Source organism: Cervus canadensis, chromosome 28, assembly GCF_019320065.1.
Source record: "Cervus canadensis isolate Bull #8, Minnesota chromosome 28, ASM1932006v1, whole genome shotgun sequence".
Lineage (NCBI taxonomy): Eukaryota > Metazoa > Chordata > Mammalia > Artiodactyla > Cervidae > Cervus > Cervus canadensis.
Window position 1 is genome coordinate 51,189,174 of NC_057413.1, and position 20,616 is coordinate 51,209,789.

Genomic DNA, 20,616 nt, shown 5'->3' on the forward strand with positions numbered 1-20,616 from the left:
AATTCAAATAGCTATTTTGTCAGTACCTTCAAAATGTCCAGAATTGTATGTGAATTTGTGTGTGTGTGTGTCTGTGTGGAGGGAGGGAGTAATCATTCAAAAGGTCTTTTTCAGTTCTTTTTAAGTTTTAAAGTGTATTTGATCTACTATTCCTGTATAAAATTATCTTAGTAACAAATTGAAAGTATCAGGTAGAAGAAAGTATTTGTAGACATACTTTCTTTCCATTGTTCCTAAGGAGATCACACTGCCCGGGGTGAGAAAGTTGCAAGAGAGATCAAATAAGGAGAGCTGAGGTTCCCATCCTCAGTCAACACAAGCCCCAGAAAAAGCTGGCTCTAGAAGTTTCCTAAAAGAAAATACCAGTACTTAAAGGCGCCTGAGTAGTCCAGGCTACCCCTTGTGCATGTGTGTGTTCCGTTGTTCAGTCGTCTCCAACTCTTTGTGACCCCGAGGACTGTAGCCCACCAGGCTCCTCTGTCCATGGGATTCTCCAGGCAAGAATACTGGAGTGGGTTGCCATGCCCTCCTCCGGGGACCTTCCTGACCCAGGGATCAAACCTGAGTCTTCTGCATCTCCTACATTAGCAGGTGAATTCTTCACTACTGCACCATACTGCACCACCTGGGAAGGCGTTACATTATCAGCCTGCTAAGTATATACTTCATGGCCATTCTGGAAATAAACATAAGGGGTTAAGAAGAGTCCCTTTCATACAAAGGTGTGAGAAGTGTCTGTAGCAGGTGTAACCCCCGCACCCAACACCAACTTTCCAACCACAGGTGCGTCAGCATCCCCAGGAGGATTGGTTAAAACACAGACCTCAGCCCCTGCCCCCAGAATTTCTCATTCAGTAGCTCTGGGATGGAGTCTAAGAATTTGCACATCCAGCATGTTCCCAGGTGATGCTGATACTGAGAACTGCTGTTTTAGTGAACAGAAAAGAGGCCTGAACTTTAGGCTCCCTTGGCTGCAGACTTGAATGTGCCATCCATTAATAACTAGCCCTACAATTGTCATAAAATCACTCATATGCTTGGTCTTCCTTTACTAATCTGTCAAATGGAAGTAATAGCTGTCTACCTCTTCCCAGCTCACTGTATTTTATTTTAAAAATATTTATTTATTTGGTTGTGCTGGGTCTTAGTTGTAGCACATGGGATCCTTGTTGCAGCATCTTTAGTTGTGGCATGTGGGATCTACTTCCCTGACCAGGGATTGAACCCCAGCCTGCTGCACTGGGAGCATGGAATCTTAGCCACTGGACCACCAAGGAGGTCTCTAAGCTCAGTTTAACATCTACAGGGTTACAGAGTAATAAAACGGGATGATAGACAACGTAGAATTAAAATATATGCAGAGTGCTGTTTAACTTTCAGATTGGAGAGATCTACTTTCAGTAAAGCTGGCATCCTTTCATGCTCCATCAGAGACTGGAAAAGGAAGTGGTTCCATGTTTGCAGAAAACACTAGCATGGGCTGCCCCAAGATGAAATTATAAAGTGGCATTAAGGTTGGAGATGTCTTAACTTCACCCTTTGTGTCACCAGCTTCTCCCTCTCTCGTTTCCTGTGTTCAGAACACTCCCCGCCATGGGAGTCTGTGTGCATCACAGGAAAGCAACAAGCGAGGTGGTGATGTGCACATGTTCTAGGTCAGACACTGCATTCGATATCATTCTTGAGCTGTGTGACTCTGGGAAAGCGATTAATCTCTCTGTGCTTATTCATCTGCAAAATGAAGAGAAAAAAAAATACTTCCTCCACCCTGTCAGGGGTTGTTGTCAGGCTTAAATGAGATTCTAGGACAGCGCCAAACAAATAGCAAGAACTCAATAAATGTTAGTTAACATAGAGGGTTATCAGCCATTTTACATGGAGGGTGCCTTTGCTATCATTTGCTGGGTCCCTCTCCTGAAGATTGGTCCACATTAAGCCTCATCTCTCCTGGTGATCTTGTTTGTTAGAGGGATGCCCCACACAAGGAGAAGGGCTGAGAGCTATCCTGAAGGCTGTGAGTAATACCCCAGTCATATGACATTCCCCTGCAGTCAGAAGTCATCTGCCTCTCATGCAAGCCAGGTCAGCTTGTCCCTCTTGCCCCAAGGGCCAGCCCTTTCGGCAGCTGTACTGTTTACTTCCCCTGAATCTTCTTGGATCACACTTTGGCTGCAGAGTCAGCGGCCCCCTTGTCCTTGTGTGTCCAGAGACTAGAGCAAAGCCTGACCAGCTGGCCGTGGCTGCTGGCCGATGTGTCGCTATCCCTGGGACAGCTGCAGATTCAATACCGACGGAAAACGAAAGCCCAGCCCAGCAGTTGGTTCCTGTGGGTGAATCACAAAAAAAGGCGCATCCTGGTTCATCCTCTAGAAGGCGCATAGAGGGGAAAGGGGGAAGGTCCCTAGAAGCAGGGAAGGCACCTGTTTGACTTACCCAAGTTGCCTTCTACACTCCTGTCTGAAATGAGGGGACCGGGTGATTTCCGGGGCTGCTTTTAGCTTTGCTTTTAGATCAATAAACAAGATTCTGTCCGTGAAGGAGGATAAAAGACAGAAGGAGGGAGCGATCCTGACTAGTATCTCTCAGAAATGCACTGTTGCTGCTGCTAAGTCACTTCAGTCGTATCCGACTCTGTGCGACCCCATAGACGGCAGCCCACCTGGCTCCCCCGTCCCTGGGATTCACACCTGCCCACAAACCCATCACACCCAGTGGAACTGCGTGCCTATAATCTGACATCCCTTTCTGCATCATTTCTTTTTCTCCTGCGAGGATCATAACATGAACGTGTTAGGAGGAGGACATCGAGAGTCATTCTTCGTGCCTGGTTTCTGTCATTCTTCCATGCGTCCCAAGTTACTGGTCCTCTGCCCGCCGCCCTCCGGACTCTCACCCACCCAACAGCAGCTGCACACCTTTGAGGTCCTGCCAAGGGGCTCCGAGGAGGCGCTTCCTCTAATAACCAGCAGGTGGCGATCAAGCCTCAGGAGAAGCGGGCGGGCTGTTGTGGGAGGAGCCCCAGCGTGGAGAACGACTGTCACTCATCAGCCCAACCCGCTGTCCATCAGAATTGTCCTGACCAGGGCAACTGGGCCTCTGGGCATGGGAAACACTCACAGTTCCAGAAAAGCAGTAAAGGGATGTGCGAATTTCCTCGATTAATCAAAATCAAAAGCCTCTTGTATTTGGTGGGGTGGGCTGTTTGGCAGGATGGAAGACCTGGGATGGTACCCATCAAAAGTGGTTCCCAAAAAGGCGGGGTCCTAAGTCCACCTTGGGACATGGGAAGTGGGAGGTGGCAAACATCTGCTCAGGATTTGCACACTCAGTTCCTGTTTCTTTTCTTGATGAGGAAAGAGTTTGGTGTTTTTTGTTTTGTTTTGTTTTTTTTCTTGTTGTTTTTTGTTTGCTTTTTTTCTGGACTTCTGAATTTGCTGTTTAGTTTCTAAGAGTCATCAGCATACTTTGTTTGGGACTTGGCTCTGCATTAAAAAAATAAAAACCTTGGGATGAGAATGGGCTGGAGTAACCCCCAAAGTTGGCCCGTTCGTGCAGCGGGACCACTCATGACCTTTCAGTTCTTCACCTCAAAGTTTTCAGGTGAAAAGGAAAGAATAGATGTCTAGATAATTATTTTTAAAGTAAACAAGATGCTTGTGTCTAGATCAAACCCACACCACATGGAAACTAGTATTTGGAGATAAATAACAGGAGTCTGGCACAGGGCTGGCTTCAGTAATTGTGCCCATCTTTCTTCTTTCTTTTCCTGTCTGCTCCATATTCACTAATAGTAGAGTCATGAAAATTGTTTCCTCTTGAGAGCGTGTAAGAGGCTAAACTTCCACATCTGTCCACCAGGACATAAGGAAAGATGGGGCGGTGAGGTTGGTAAATGGGAACAATCAGGGGCTTTATCCCCACCCCACTCCTTCAGGACCCGGGATGGGAACAGAGAGACAGGGGGATGTGTCACAGGCCTGGCCCAGGGGGCAGTTTTGTTCTCTGCTCTCGGCCACTGCTTGGCATTGGCAGAGATAAAGGATGATTTGGAATGAGCCCCCAGAGGGGCAGGTGGCCTGTGAGTGATGCTGCTGCTGCTCCTAGGAGAGAGGACACCTGGAGTCCATCTGATGCTGGGGAGGCTGTATTCAGAGCAGGCCTCCCCTGGGAACCCACTCATCATGGCTTCATAGGCTTTCTTGCTTCCCTGGGCTTTCATCCTCTCGACAGGCCCTCCGACCTGAGCTCAAAGGGCCCTGAGGTAGTCATGGCTGGAAGTCAATCCCTAGGGGTCCCCTCCTGCAGGAGGGCTCTAAAGGCACCTGGGACTGGTCTGGCCTCTGATGGTTCTCCCTACACTGGTGGGTGACAGGGGTCCAGTATATGCCCGCTGGGCTGTGTGTACCTGGGACAGGGCCATGCCTAGGACTCCAGGAAGACAGACTGGATGCTTGTGGGAAGCACAGGAGATCAATGTAAAGGCATGTCTTGGAGCAACATTGCCCAAAGATTGCCAACCCGTCTATGTGCTTTGGGTCCTGCGAGAAAAGTCATCTTGTTACCTATAGGATGATTTCCTTGGAGGAAATCTTCGAAGTCAGTCATTTGTTGAGGACTCCCTCACGCCCCCGTGGGCACCTGATGAAGAGTGCCCCACCCATCCTGACTCAGGGCTCTCCTGATGACCCTTGATACCCAGGCTTAGAACTCCTCTGGACTCTCACTAGGGTCTCCAGAGCTTACTGTCCCCTCCCCAAAGCTCCCCTGTGGTCAGCTGCTCCCTGCCTTTCAAAGTGATACTGGAAATGATCTTTTGCTTTAAACAAGTTATTATTATTTTATTTATTTATTTTTGGCTGTGCTGGGTCTTTGTTGCTTTGCGCAGGCTTTCTCTGTTTGTGGCGAGCAGGGGCCACTCTTCACTGTGGTGACCTCTCTTGCTGTGGACACAGGCCCTAGGTCACACGGGCTTTAGTAGTTGCAGCTCACGGGCTCTAGAGCACAGGCTCAGTAGTTGTGGCACAAGGGCTTAGTTGCCCCATGGCATGTGGAATCTTCCCAGACCAGGGCTCGAACCTGTGTCCCCTGCATTGGCAGGTGGATTCTTAACCTCTGGGCCACCAAGAAAGTCCTGAAAATGATCTTTTATTTGCATGATACTTGACACTTCCAAAACATACTCCTATAAACTATGCTTTGGGGGTTTAAGAATAGACTTGGGAGATAACTAAAATGATTCCCATTTTTCAGATGGGTAAACCAAGGTCCAGAGAGTTTTAGTGAAGGGCCTGGGAGGGTGAAGAACAGTGCCTTCTGCTCCCAGAGCCGTGTTCTTTCTGCTGCATCCCACCAATGAGGCCTCAAGCTTTCCCTTCAACAAGGAGGTGATGGGGATTTCTGGGCCCTTACTCCTTCCTGGGAAAGATGTGAAGCTGCCATTTTCCGGGACTGATACCTCATGCTTTTCAGCGATCTCCAAGAACAGGGTGTAAGAGTGTGGCTTTCAAGCCAGTTTGGAGGGGCAGGAGTTGTATGGAAGGGAAGTATTAGGAAGAGATGGGAATACCAGACCACCTGACCTGCCTCTTGAGAAACCTGTATACAGGTCAGGAAGCAACAGTTAGAACTGGACATGGAACAACAGACTGGTTCCAAATAGGAAAAGGAGTATGTCAAGGCTGTATATTGTCACCCTGCTTATTTAAACTGTATGTTGTCACCCTACTTATATGCAGAGTACATCATGAGAAACGCTGGGCTGGAAAAAGCACAAGCTCGAATCAAGATTGCTGGGAGAAATATCAATAACCTCAGATATGCAGATGACACCACCCTTATGGCAGAAAGTGAAGAGGAACTAAAAAGCCTCTTGATGAAAGTGAAAGAGGAGAGTGAAAAAGTTGGCTTAAAGCTCAACATTCAGAAAACTAAGATCATGGCATCTGGTCCCATCATTTCATGGGAAATAGATGGGGAAACAGTGGAAGCAGTGGCTGACTTTATTTTTCTGGGCTCCAAAATCACTGCAGATGATGACTGCAGCCATGAAATTAAAAGACGCTTGCTCCTTGGAAGGAAAGTGATGACCAACCTAGACAACATATTAAAAAGCAGAGATATTACTTTGCCAACAAAGGTCCATCTAGTCAAGGCTATGGTTTTTCCAGTGGTCATGTATGGATGTGAGAGTTGGACTATAAAGAAAACTGAGCACAGAAGAATTGATGGTTTTCAACTGTGGTGTTGGAGAAGACTCTTGAGAGTCCCTTGGACTGCAAGGAGATCCAACCAGTCCATCCTAAAGGAGATCAGTCCTGGGTGTTCACTGGAGGGACTGGTATTGAAGCTGAAACTCCAATACTTTGTGCACCTGATGTGAAGAGCTGACTCATCGGAAAAGACCCTGATGCTGGGAAAGATTGAGGGCAGGAGGAGAAGGGGACAACAGAGGATGAGATGGCTGGATGGCATCACTGACACAATGGACATGGGTTTGTGTGGACTCCGGGAGTTGGTGATGGACAGGGAGGCCTGGTGTGCTGCGGTTCATGGGGTCGCAAAGAGTCGGACACGACTAAGCAACTGAACTGAGCTGAGCTGAACTGAAGTGTTGGGGGTGGCCCAAAATGTCGTCCGGGTTTCTCTATAAGCTGTTACGAATGAACATGAATGAACATGAACACCAATGAGCTTCATGGCCACCCTCAATATTTGGAGCCTTATGGATTTCTGGTCCTTCTACCTCCCATATGTGTAGCGTCTCTGCAAAGACTGGCCCAAATGATGTGGCAAGGCCTGTTTTAAATTTATTTTCCTACCCTGTATTCCTACAGAGAGAGGAAACAGAATAGCAGAAGCATTTGTCCCTGATTTATGCTCTAAGCCGTGTTCCCTGGTGTAGCAGCTTCTAGATACATGTGGGTCCTTAGCGCTGGAAATCTGCTGGGCACCTGTGGTGTAAAGAACACTTGGGTGAACACTTGGTGTTGAAACAAAAAGAAATATAAAATAGCTAAATAAGAAGTTTACATAAATTATACCCTGAAATCCCAAAATTTTGGATCTATTGGGTTAAATCAAAAGTATTACTGCAATTCACTTTTCCTCCTGATTTTTTGTAAAGTGGCTCCTAAAATATTTAAAATACACATGGAACTTCCCTGGTGGCCCAGTAGTTAAAACTCTATGCTTCCAAGGCAGGGGGCTCAGGTTTGATCCTTGGTTGGGGCGCTAAAATCCCACATGCTGTGAGGTTCAGCCAATTAAAAAAAAAAAAACACATGACTCACCTCACAGTTCAGCCAGACCATTCTGCCCTCCCCACGTTCCTTTTCACATAATGGATTTGTAGGAAGCATGCTTTTCTTCCTACTTATATGAATAAAGTATACACTTCATAAAGTTGGGGTGGGGGAGGAAGTCTTCAAAATACAAAACTAAATGTCTTCCTTTCTGAATGGTGTGTATATTATTTTACAAAGAAAAACATCAGGACAGGGACTTCCCTATGGTCCAGTGAATATGGCTCCAAGCATCCACTGCAGGGGGCACAGGTTCCATCCCTTGTTGGGGAACTAAGATCCTACCTGCCATGTAGTGCAGCCAAAGGAAAAAAAAAAAAGAAGTAAAAATATTCACACACACACACCCAGACACACACAAAATAAAAAAAGACATCAGGGCAAATGACCAGAAAATTCCAAAGTCCTGTGACCCATGTAGGCACATGATGGCAGCTTACCCCATGAGAGATCGATGAATCTTTTTTCAGAACATTTATTTATTTACTTGACTTTTCCGGGCCTTAGTTGCAGCATGCAACTAACTAAACTCTCAGTTGCAGCACGTGGGGTCTAGTTCCCTGACCAGAGATCAAACCTGGGACCCCTGCATTGGGAACTCCGTCCCTCCATGAGTCCGTGGTATGAAAACGTTTGCAGTCCCAAACATGACCTGCAGGTGGCAGTACTTCACTGGTGGTGGGGGAATTAAAGGAGACGTGCCCAGCATGGGGGGAGCATTCTGATTTGGTTTTTAAGGAGTGACAGGTCAGATGAACAAAAGCTTAGAGGACAGGCCAGCACCTGTGTGTTCAGATCTCTGCCCTGTTGGCCTAAACGTCAATGGTATATTAGTGCCTGGGCTCACTCTACCTGCCACACCAGACATGCGCAGTGTGGGGAAAGTTGTCAGCTGCAGAGCTGTGAGCCTCTTTTCATCTGGACAAATCAAGCTTTCCCACATGACACCCTTTCCCTGAATTGTCCACACACCTGGAAGCCATGCCTTTGGGAAAGGTGACTTTGGTTGTATTTGCATATTCAGCAGACAGAATAGCATGGACATATTTGCAGCACGCAAGCCGTATCACTGATGCTGTCCAGAGAGACCCTCCTCAGCGTGACTACTCCTAGGGATAAAGCAAGTCTGCAGGTCACCGTGTCTCCAGCTCAGACCTCATACAGATTCTACAGAGCAGTGTGTGGTCCTTAACTTCTTTTTTAAAAATAATCTGAAGATAGAACTTGTGTTATCTTCTCCCCTGGACAGTGAGCAGGACCTGTGTCTCTGATGAGATTACATTATAGGGCAAAGCTGAAGGGATCTTGCAGGTGTAAAGAAGGTCCCTAATCATCTGGCTTTCAGTTAATCTCAAGGAAGATTATCCTAGGTGGGCCTGACCTAATCAGGCGAGTCCTTTAAAAACATGTCTGGAGATCAGAGACGGGAGAAGTACCAGAGATTCAAAGGGGCCACAGAAGTTCCTCTGCTGACTTTGAAGAAGCCAACTACCCTGCTGGGAGAAGACCACAGGACAGGGGATGGTAAGACACCTCCAGGAGCTAAAGATGACCTCAGTCCTGTAACTAAAGAGTAGAATTCTGCCAAGCAACCGCTGAGCTTGGAGGAGGACCCTAGCTTTCAGATGAGACTGCAGCCCTAACCAACAACTTGAGTTCAGCCTGGTAAAAGTCTGAGCAGAAGGTGAAGTCAACCATGCCCAGAAACTGTGTGATAACTAACGGGTATGGTTTTCAGCCTCTAACTTTGTGGTAATATGTCACACAGCCATATAAAACTAATATGGGAAATACTGGACCTGTTGCAGAAATATCTGTTGCTAATAGAACCCACAGTGCTCTGTTTTCGGCTGTCCATGAAAATGCCAACCAAGCCACATCCAAATGTCAGAACAGACTTTTTTTTTTTATTTGATTCCCCAACAGTCGGGTACTGAAAACTTTACCTCCAGGTCTCCTGCTTAAAGCCTCTTAAGTTTCTGGGCTCCATATGCTGAGTGGGAATGTGAATTGTGTGAGGAAAGATGTCAGCCCTCAGCTTGTGAGCTTCAGAGACCCCCCCACCCATGTCCCCATGCCTGGAGAAGAGAAGTGACCATTCGCTGGAGAAGGAGTTAAATTCTGGTGGACGTGGAGAAGTCTGAAACAGCGGGAATAGCCTATTGCAAAAGTGGAGACAATTTATATTAACAAAAGCTTCACACCATCTTTTTAGATATTTTAGTATTATAAGCAGGGAAAAGACATAGAGCTATATGTTGTTGAGTCACTAAGTCATGTCCTACTCTTTGCGACCCCATGGACTGCAGAATGCCAGGTTTCCCTGTCCTTCACTATCTCCCAAAGTTTGCTCAGATTCATATCCACTGAGTCAAGAACCTCATGAACAGAGCTGTATGCTGGAATGCTATTAAGACACGATTGAAAATCCCAAGTCATAATTTTAGAAACCTATACCATCTCACTTCAAAACTAATACCTCTGAAATGATTAGACATTGTTTTCAAGGATGTTCAAAAAATACAAAGCCCCTCCTTTATTTTGGACACTTGGGGAATCAGACTTCTGCTGGCCTGAGTCACTGACTTTCTCTAGGGGATGTAGAACCCCATTTGACAGCACCTTCCCCTGCCACAAATGAAATGTGTTCTGCCTACAGGGCACTTCTATGACCTCACTTGCTTCCTTTGTCTTCTAAAATGGTTGTGACATGTGACTCAGAATAATGTCTTCTGCCACCTCTGTGCTTGCTGGTTGCTATAATCTTTCTCATCCCCACAAAACTTTTTTAAAGACTTCTAACCTCTCTGAAGTTCCCTACACAAACCACAAAGGACTATGTCTTCCCACGGTGTTTCTTAATTTCTGGCCTTAGCAACCTAGATCCTGAAATCCCCAAGGACTTGTATTTACCTCTTTCTCCAAGTAAACAGTATGACTCGGAGGCGAGCGTGGCAGACGTATGACTCATCCAGGAGAGGATGTGTTGCACTGGACTCAGAACGTTATTCTGGGCTGAGACTACCTCTGTAGTTTGTATCCACTGCTCACTGGTGGATGCTCTAACCTCTAACCTCACCCCCTCTGGAGCATCAGTACAGACTCCACTGCAGGAAACAGACTTATCAGAGGGTCCCTTAATGCAGGAAGGTTTGGCCCGGTGGAACCGGCTTTATACACTGAGAGATTTCAGGGACGTGGGAAAGTAGTGGACACTTTCCCGGTGAAGTAGGCGCCACATCCCACTTTGTGCCAACACCAGAGTTCCCGTTCTTCCTTCCCTCGGAAATCTGCTGCCCAGAGCCTTGAAATCATTGCTGACTGAAAACCGGTGACCCCAGGGCCAAGCATAGCTCCTGCTGTAATTAACAGATTCACAGACCACTCTTTTTTACAATGCTGAATTCTGTTGCTTATTTCAGGGTATTCTTGGAAAAGAGCAGTGACGGAACTGTGTCTCTTGCAGTTGAGCAGAAAACCAGCATGTACTGTACTTCTCCGGTGTTTGTACGGCTTTTCTGGAAATGTGGATCCAGCACTGTGACTGGAAAGGGGGGAGGTGCATGCACACCTTGAGCGTGTGTGTTTGTGCATGTGTGTGCACATGTGTGTGTGTGTGTGTGTGTGTGTGTGTGCGCACAGGCGCGCATGCCTTGGGGATGAGGGAACAGGCCTCCGTTAATGAATGTGGGCAGAGAACCAGATCCCCATCCTGGGGAGCCCCACTGGAGGTTTCTGTTATTACAGAGGTCCCCTTCACAAAGTTCTGGACAACAATTCCCAGAGGATCCCTAAGAAATGGGTGGAAGGTCAGTGTTTCTTATAGTTTTATGATTTCAAACAGGAGAACCACAGCCTTCTGAATGCAATGCTTTCCCTGGCTAATCACATCAATACTGTCTAACCCTGTCTCAGTTCTCATGGATAGAACCCCAGAAACCAAATCACTAAAGCCATTCTTTTCCTGATGTCTAAATCGAATTCAGCTGATCATCCAGCCTAACCTCTGACTCTTGTCTTCTCAGTACCAGCTTCTGCCCAAAGTTGATCATTCCCTGGAGAATTCTGAGCTTTATAATCATTTCCTTCAGGGACTTTAAATAATGAACTCTTCAATTGGGATAATGATGTGGCAATTTGCTGGCAAATGTGGGCGTAGATATGTATGTCACTTGTGAGTATGTAGAAAAAGGGGGAAAAAAAGAGTTCATTTCCTTGAAATGTGATTGGGACTTCTGTCTGTCCTATCTCCCCCTTCTCCTAAAGAAAAGAGAGACAGAGGTAGAATTTAAAATTAAAAATAAAAGGAAGTTATTTTAAACAGTAAAATTATTAAAAGAAAACTCTTTCAAACCTCAGTGAATAAATGATACTTGAATCTCAGCCTGTTTGTTCCTTTCTTCCTGATGGTTGGACCTGTTAGATCTGTCCTTATGAAGACCACACTGCTCATATTTTCAGAGAAGTCCCACATTTTTTATTCTATTTCATGATGGCCCTAGGATCAGACTTTGATTTGGAATATTTGGTTGCTGTAGCTACAGCACATGGTAAACTTTGCTATGGATATGATTTTAATAAATATTTATATTATATTTTTATGAAATGCACACACACAGGTGAAACATACACGCACATAGTTCACAATCTCCACCATCTGTTCATCAAGGTAAAGTGTCATTAGGAGCACAGACTAGCCAGCTGGAGAGCTTTTTCCAGAAGATTTCTAAGTAGTTAGAATAAATACCAATTAGACAGTAGAAAACTCTGAATGTATATTGGTCCGGGAACTTAGGAACGGAAAGAATTAACACAGAGAGAGCTATACAGCACATCCAGGGCCTCTAAATCCACAGTAACTACAAAAATAATAATATACAATGCTGTAAGATCATTAAAATCTTTTCTAGCATGCACAGAAAAGTACCTGGTTAAAGCTGTTAAATATAATTCATGACAGTTGGGAGGGTCTGTTTTCAGTGCAATATATCACATTTGGAAATGAATGGATAGACAAATATATATATTTTTGCTTACAAAAAGTGGAACAAACCAAAACCTAAGACTGTTCTGCTAAACTATTAATAATAAAAATGCAATCAGCAATTGGTCAGCTGGGATCTAATCATCTAATCATACTTCCTCTGTCCATTCATTCCTCTTAACTCCAACCGTAACACACAGTAACACATATGTGTGTGTTTAGCATCAGGAGAGTCATGTCTTCTGTGAAATTCTTGGAAATATCATCATTCACTTAAAAGCATCTTGATGATATAATTTCCTCCCTATTTTTTCATTGCCTTTTTTCTTTTCCTTTTTTGGTCTCTCTTAGCTAAGAAAACACCAGGGAAATATTGAACTTTATCCATGGCTAATTTTCAGTTTTCATTTTGGAGTCATTTTTTAATTTTCAGTGTTGCATTATCTGAGTGGTAAAAGTATTGGGTCATTAACATAGGAATCTTAACATGTGGTCCTTATGTTAGTCTTCTCTATATTTTTTCCTCGTCGTTTCCTCCATCCCTTTCTTCTTTCTTTCTTTCTCTCTTCCATCCTTCCTCCCTAGAATTCATTGAAGAGTTTCCTAAGTCCTGGCCTTTTACTTATTATTTTAATCAAAGCTTATCTCTGGGCCCAGGGTGTGAAAAGGAAAAATGTCCCTGAAATTCTATTTTACAATATAGACAGAGAAGTTGGCTTGAGTTTCACTTAAATACTATACACATTTGGTATCACACAAGAGACAGGGGTGGGGCAGCAACATAAATGCAACCATTTCCTTTGGTCTGTCTTTACAAAAGAAAGCCTCTTCCCTCATGAAAAAGTCTCTTCAGCATCTGCTCCCAGAGGCCTGCGGAAAAAACATGTTACCCGTGGCTTGGAAAGGATCTCTTTTTCAGAGCACATCCACTGTTTCCCAAGAGGTCCCATGGGCTGGATTTTCCTGTCATTAGTTGAGCAATGAATAAGCACTGGATGTGTTTTCCAGGGATGAGCTGGTTGTTTCAGGGGTGGAAACATTGTATGTTCCTGAAAAACAGAACAGCAGCTTAGCTGAAGGTCACGTCTTCATGATCACTGGGGTGTGAATCTCTGCTGATCGCCCAGGGGGCGCTCTACTCCAGGGGCCAGGCAAGCCACGCCTGGAAATGAACCCCTGCCTGCCCTCCTCCCCAGACCCAGAGGTCCTGGAGAACAAACCAAGCTGTTGTCAAGCATGCGTGGCAGCCGATAAGACAAGCACTAACTACTTCACATCACACCAGCAGCCAGATTGCTACAGAAGACAGGGAGATCTTGACACACCGGCAGCCCTCCGCATGCTGCCTCATGCAACAGCCTGGGGGCATCCATACGAAGGAACATCCCTGGGCCCCTTGGGTTGCTGTGACCTGGGGAAGCTCTCAGGAGGGGTCTGAGCCGGGGAAAGGGAGGAAAGTAAAGAAAGGAGGAAATTGCGGGGGAAGAAGAGGCAGGACCAGGAAAGCAGCAGGAGTCAGGGGATGACAACAGAAGTGCTGAGGGTGAGGGCAGCAGGGAGAACGGCCCTGGGGCAACTGCATAGACTGATGCCGGCGTGGGGCGGGGACACAGCAGGGGAGCAGTGTGGGCGGTGTGTTGGGCAGGGGAAGTGACACAGTGCCCACCCTACCATCAGATGGGCAGACTGCCACGGCTAACGTTTCCGTCATTGCCTGGGGGAGCCCTTGGGGCTGCTGACAACATAAACCAAAGTTACGGTGATTATGGAGCCCTCAAGTAGGCCACCTTGGATCAGCATGAATGACCCTGAAAGGCTGAGTGGCCGCGGCCCGGATTCTCAGGCCCTAGGACCTTGGGATCTGGGCCCCAGCTCTTGATCTGACTGGTTCAGAAACAGGGAACACACGTCACTGGCCTTACATAGTGTGTAACTCAGATTCTGTGGAATCATTTCATAGAGTTTTCACTGTTCTCACTTTAATGCAAATGCTAAACACCATCCAGGGCTTCCCAGGTGGCACGAATGGAAAAGAACCTGCCTGCCAATGCAGGAGACATAAGAGATGCCAGTTTGATCCCTGGGTCAGGAAGATCCCTTGGGGAGGAAATGGCAACCCACTCCAGTACTCTTGCCTGGAGAATCCCATGGACAGAGAAGCCTGGTGGGCTACAGTCCATGCTGTCCCAAAGAGTCGGACACAATTAAGCGACTTAACATGATCCAGGGGTAGTGCTGGCCAAGAGGAAAAGTTCTGATATACCCTGGATCTCGGATGATTTCACAACAGATCCAACCAAAAGGGAAGGTCCTGAAGTTTCATGAGTAATACATCAAGCTGAAGCCCCAAATGCCAAGTTCTGAGCTTTAATAACTAATAGGCATTCCCAGAATTCACTGGAGAACCATAGTCTGGAAGACTTTCGACACATTTCATATATTTCTTCATTTGTGAGATCTGTTTAGTTTGGAGGAGCTAGAAGGAATTCTAGTGCCTGTTTTCCCTGGCAGGAGGTGAGGGGTTGGGGGGAGAAGGGACAGGGGTTTCAGCTTTCCAGAACAGCCGAGACCCACTGCCCAAAGTCATTCACATCCTTCATCTTAGATCTAAAAGGAGAAAATGTTCATCGCACATGCCCCTAATAGAATAGCTAACTTGGGTGATCTCTCATACGTATGCAAGGTTTTAAAAATGCCCGTGTGTAAAACAAGAACACTCCAAAAATAGAAAAAGGAAAAAAAAATAAAAAGAAATGAAACTTACAGCATGGGATGCTATGGTAGGATTCTCTAAATATATCCTTCGCTGCACCATAACCCAGAACTATGACCTACCTATTCTTATATAACATGAATAGAAGTTTGTGTTTGACCAGCAATTAACATTCAATTCCCATTTTTATGGTGGATATGGTTTTGATGGAGAGTTCTCTGCAGGCTGAAGGCAGTTGCCCTCTGTACCAACATCCTGGTAGTTTGGGAAAATATAAGCAAGTATTTAACCTCTGCCCCAAATAAGGCCATTGTGGGTCAATGTTATGAAGTGGACAGTTGGACACTAGGGGTGAGATTTCCCCCCAGGGCAAATGCGTTTAGGTCAACCCAGGAAAGATCTAGAGGACACTACGTACCTGTTTTACCAAACAAATTGTTGAATCTTCTTGATATCGGAGAGCTCATAGAAAATACAGGGGTAGATGAACCTATGGATGTTGACTAGAGAAGAAAAGAATTAAAAGTACACATGTTAGTCCAAGGTCCTGTTTGAATCTGTAGAATGGTTTGTTTGCTGCCCTCTTGTGGTCACTGCCTGCATCTTTCATCTCACCTAAGGAGAGGGCCTGGATGAACCTGAACTTCACTTTCAAATTAAGCAGGAAAGCCTTCTGGTGGCTCAGACCACTAAGAATCTGCCTGCAATGCAGGAGACCTGGCTTCAGTCCCTGGGTCAAGAAGATCCCCTGGATAAAGGAATGGCAACCCCCTCCAGTGTTCTTGCCTGAAGAATTCCATGGACAGAGGGGCCTGGTGGGCTTAAGTCCTTGGGTGGCAAAGAGTTGGACATGACTGAGTGAATAACACTTTCACTTTAAGCAGGAAAGCCACCTTTTGAAACACTGGAATCTTGTCATAGGTATTAGGCTTCCAAATACATATTTTACTGTTTGATAAGGTTTATTATCTTCTGACATGTGAAAACAATATTTTCCAAGAAGAACTACACAAAATTCATCATTATTCTTCAAACTGTGTTCTCAAGGCTCATAAATGGCCTTGAGTTTCCCCAGAAGATTGCTTCTCATTGAAATTTGGTCTTAACTTCCAGTTGATACTATCTGTGCTATTGGCCCCTATAATCCCTATTTTAAAATGTGGGGACAGCATCTTAATGCCAGTTCATTGCCGTGGTTTTGATTAAAAGGCAGAATCAGGTACAAAGCAAGCACGGTGGAATAATCTATAATTATTCCACTACACTACAATTGGTAGTGGAGAGAGAGGGGTTTTTCAAAGTCTCTACAAAGAAACTATTTACCTTTGAGTGTTGTGAAGACCATTTTGACCGTGAATACTTATTCAGCAAGGCTTCCTGCACCTGCAGAGTTTAAGAGAAGCCATTGTCAAATGCTGAAGACGGTATGGAGAGAAGGGAAGCCTTCTATACTGTTGGTGGGAATGTAAAGTGGTAATAGCCACTATGGGGACCAGTGTGGAGGTCCCTTAAAAAACTAAACTAAGAACAGAGCTACTATGTGACCTTGCAATCCCACTCCTGGGCATATACCCAGACAGCAACATGGTCCAAAAGGGTACATGCACCCCAGTGCTCATTGCAGCACTATTTACAATAGCCAAGACGTGGAAGCAACCTAAATGTCCATTGATAGATAGAGGAATGGATAAAGAAGATGTGGTACATATATACAATGGAGTATTACTCAGCTGTTAGAAATAATGAAATAATGCCATTTCCAGCAACATGAATGGAACTAGAGATTGTCATACTGAGTGAAGTAAGTCAGAGAAGGAGAAATATTGTGTGACATTTCTTGTATGTGGAATCTAAAGAGAAATGATAAAGTGAAATTATTCACAAAATAGAAACAGACTCACAGATTTAAAAAATGAACTTATGGTTGTCAGGAGGGGAGAGTGGGGGGAAGGGATGGTTAGGAAGTTTGGGATCAACATGGATACACTGCTGTGTTTAAAATGGATAACTGAAAGGTCCTACTCTACAGCACAGGAAACTCTGCTCAATGTTATGTAGCAGCCTGGATGGGAGGGGAGTTTGGGGGAGAATGGATACATGCATATGTATGGCTGAGTCCCTTCATTGTTCCCCTGAAACTATCACAAAACTGTTAATCAGCTCTATTCCAATATAAAATGAAAAGGTTAAAAAAAAAGAGGCCATTGTCAGCCTAACATGTCATGGCTCTTTACACTTTTCTAGGAGCATGACTATCATCGTTCTTACCTTCTGATCCCAGAGGCATCCAAAGAGTAAAATGAATAATCCCTGAAAAAAAATCAGAAAGAAGTGCATTTTAATCATATTATTTACTAATCATATTCTTGTCTAGCAAAATAGGAAGTATTATTCACGTAGCATAGGATTTGTAAGCTACTTTTTCTACAGCTGCATTTATGGTTAAGTAGATGACAATGATGTAGCAGGTCCACACCAAGGGACCTTCAATGTTACAGTGTTATAAGGATATTTTCAATTTCCCTATTTCCACCCAATTGCAAGCTGGAGGTCCTGTTGGTTATGTTATTAAACATGCCTCTTATGTCTACAGCAGCCCTCACAGTTGTAATGTGGACGTAGGGCATGAGGTAGAAAAATCAGTCCCTCCTAGTCAAGACATCATTAGACATGAACCTTAGAGTTTGGAGTAGCAGGATTTGCGTGGTCTTGGCATGAGCATCTAGGATGATGTCTCAGCGTCACCCCAAGATGCCCTGCCTTCTCACCAATGCGTGGGAGCCTAGGGTTACCATTCATCTATTGGCTGAATCACAATCAAGCATCCCCCCCTTGTGCTCCAAAGGCTTGTTGTCTGTACCTCTGCTAAAGCCCTCCTAACAATGTGACTTGTATTAGAATTAGTTTTGCACTGCTGGAGAGCAAAGGGAACATCTTTTTCGTTTTCGTATAATGAAAGTGAAGTCGTTCAGTCGTATCCAACTCTTTGCGACCCCAAGGGCTGTAGCCTACCAGGATCCTCTGCCCATGGGATTGTTCCGGCAAGAATATTGGAGTGAGTTGCCATTTCCTTTTCGGGGGATCTTCCCGACCCAGGGATTGCACTGCAGGCAGACTCTTTACCATCTGAGCCACCAAGGAAGCCCATTCATATAATGAATGGAGCAGAATTCTTTCAGCCTTCAGCAAATGTTACCTGAGAACCTTCTATGTGGTACCGAGCATTTACTTCATTTGTCAAATGGTTACCCAGCTCCTAGCCTGTTCCAAGGTCTTTGCTGGAACTAGGGATATACTGATAAGAAAGACAGGTGCTTCCACCTCACCAAGGCAGAGCTCATTTAATGCTTGTGAAAATCAACTGGAGAAGCTGTTTGGTTTAATGGTGGTATTTGCATTTAGGATATAATAGACAGCATCAAGATAACATTGGATAAATAGCAAAATCCAGTGTAGGGGAGGAACTTTCCTCCTATTTGCATCAAGGCATTTAGCAGGGAGGCACATATGCAACTAAATTATAAAGCAGGTGATAAGAGGTATGAGGTTCCATGGGAGCAGAGGAATGTGCCTTTTCTCTTTCATTGAGTTCTTGTCATTACTGTTCTTTAGGGCCAGGGCCTCCCCTGAACTCAAACCCTTCCCCATTCCTACCTTTATTTGTGTTTCTATCATTACAGATCTTCGCTGAGAGCGCTGCCCTGCAGAACATACCTGGAAGGCATTGAGGAGGGTAAACACAATGTGGAACACAGCATTGCTCCCCTGGAACACAGTAGCCAGACCGAAACCCCAGGTGAGCCCCAAGAGCGGCGTGAGGACCCCAATGCTCTTGGTGATCTGGAACAGGCTGCTCTTCTCCTGCTTGCTCGGTTTGTCCCCGATGGAAGGCCTCAGGATCTTGGTGACGACCACGACCGTGATGGTCATGTTCACCACCACGATGACCAGGGCCGGGATGACGAAGGCCAGCAGGGCCTTGGTGTCCTCCCAGTTGAGCCAACATGCGTTCTTCCTAGTGTAGACCTCCCGGGGCTGGGTGGCCCCCACCGTGATAACTGAGATGAGCAGCGGGCAGCCGTACCCCAGGGAAAAGGCGATTGTCTTCTGAATGGACTTGCTCGTGTCGTGCAGGATGAAAACCAGGCGGTAGAAGAGCATGAGGCCCAGTGTCAGCATCCAGAAGAAGACGCTGAGGTAGAAGAAGTGGACGAAGAAGGTGGCGGCCACACAGGCCGTCTCATTGAGTGGGAAGCGATGGTCGTGGATGGCAGCGGCCACGATGAACCAGACGTCGGCGACCAGGAGGGAAGCGGTAATGTTGACGATGCAGATGTGGCGCATGGAGGAGGTCCGGTTCTTGGTCACCGACTTCCACACCACGGCCTCCACGACGAGGCAGGCTGCTAAGCTCAAGATGGAAAAGCACAGCCCAATGTAGGAAATGATATCCAGCAGGATTTTCAGGAGAGAATCGGGGTCTGGGGAGTCGGGCGACATGAGGATGGAGAAGGAGGTGAGGTGCTCACAGCTGCAGGACACGCTGTCCTCGGTGACTGCTTTCACATAGCACCCACTGCTGTCCCACCCCCCGGTGTGGTTGGCGAGGTCGAAGTTCCAGAATACACACTGCGGCATCCCGCCCGAAGGGTGGTTGTTTTTGAAAGTCATCAGAATCCTGAATGGCGTGGCTATGCTGCGGCTGACGGTGGTGGTCATCACCAAGCTGTTGGCAAAATTCTCTCCCGGAACATCCTGGTCGAGGATGGTTTTGAGAGTTGGGAAAGCCACGGTGACGACAAATGAATCTGGCTGCAGGTGTTCCAGCTGGCATCCATTGATGGTCACGTTGCCCCAGAGGTCAGAGTCTAAGAAAACAAAGCTCTGCCTGTAGGATTGGGGGTGGCCGGGTTTTATGACCATGCTCTTCATCTGCACATTAGGTTGGGAGATGCTGCTGTCTTCTGCCCGTAAAACTCGGGAAAATCTTTCCACTGAATCCAATAGCTGTGAGCTATAATTGGTTTTTTGTTCCTGTGACATCTTCCAGGTATTCAAGGCAGACTTGCCAAGGATGATGTTGACCGTGGAGAGGACGTGCTGTAATTGACAAGGCATGGGATCAAACCAACTGAATGTTTTCAATCATAAAGGAGAGAGAGAAAAGAACATCTCCTTGGAAACTGGTCAAGTGGGTACATGCATGCGTGCATGCTCATTTGCTAAGTCATGTCAGACTCTTTTGCAACCTCATGGACTGCAGGCCACCAGGCTCCTCTGTCCATGGGATTTCCCAGACAAGAGTACTGGAGTGGGTTGCCATTTCCTCCTCCAGAGGGTCTTTCCAACCCAGGGATGGAATCCAAGTCTTCAGTGTCTCCTGCATTGGCAGGTGGGTTCTTTACCACTGAGCCACCTGGGAAGCTCTAAGTGGGTACAGAGAAGAAGAAAAGAGAAGGGGGATGTGCAGCATCACAGGTTGTAGGGGACAATGATCCACCTTCTTAGGGGGAGAAAGCAGAGGATGGACACTGCCCCCCCTCCAACTTCAAGACTTTGTGAAATGTTTAGAAGTCATGACAGTGAGAACCACTCCTACAACTCACTAAGGTCAACTC

The 20,616-nt window shown here is 46.0% G+C and overlaps 1 protein-coding gene across 1 annotated transcript in view; it reads right to left on the minus strand.

The window, feature by feature from the left end:
• Nucleotides 1–12,056: 12,056 nt before the first annotated feature.
• ADGRF5 (adhesion G protein-coupled receptor F5) overlaps nt 12,057–20,616 on the minus strand; it is a 72,577-nt gene continuing 64,017 nt past the window's right edge. The window contains exons 17-21 of the mRNA XM_043449584.1: nt 18,713–20,098; nt 17,267–17,308; nt 16,322–16,381; nt 15,417–15,501; nt 12,057–13,334 (exon numbers count right to left, since the gene is read on the minus strand). Coding sequence (XP_043305519.1) covers nt 13,255–13,334; nt 15,417–15,501; nt 16,322–16,381; nt 17,267–17,308; nt 18,713–20,098 — 1,653 coding nt within the window. The 3' untranslated portion in view covers nt 12,057–13,254. The remainder of the gene's footprint in view (nt 13,335–15,416; nt 15,502–16,321; nt 16,382–17,266; nt 17,309–18,712; nt 20,099–20,616) is intronic.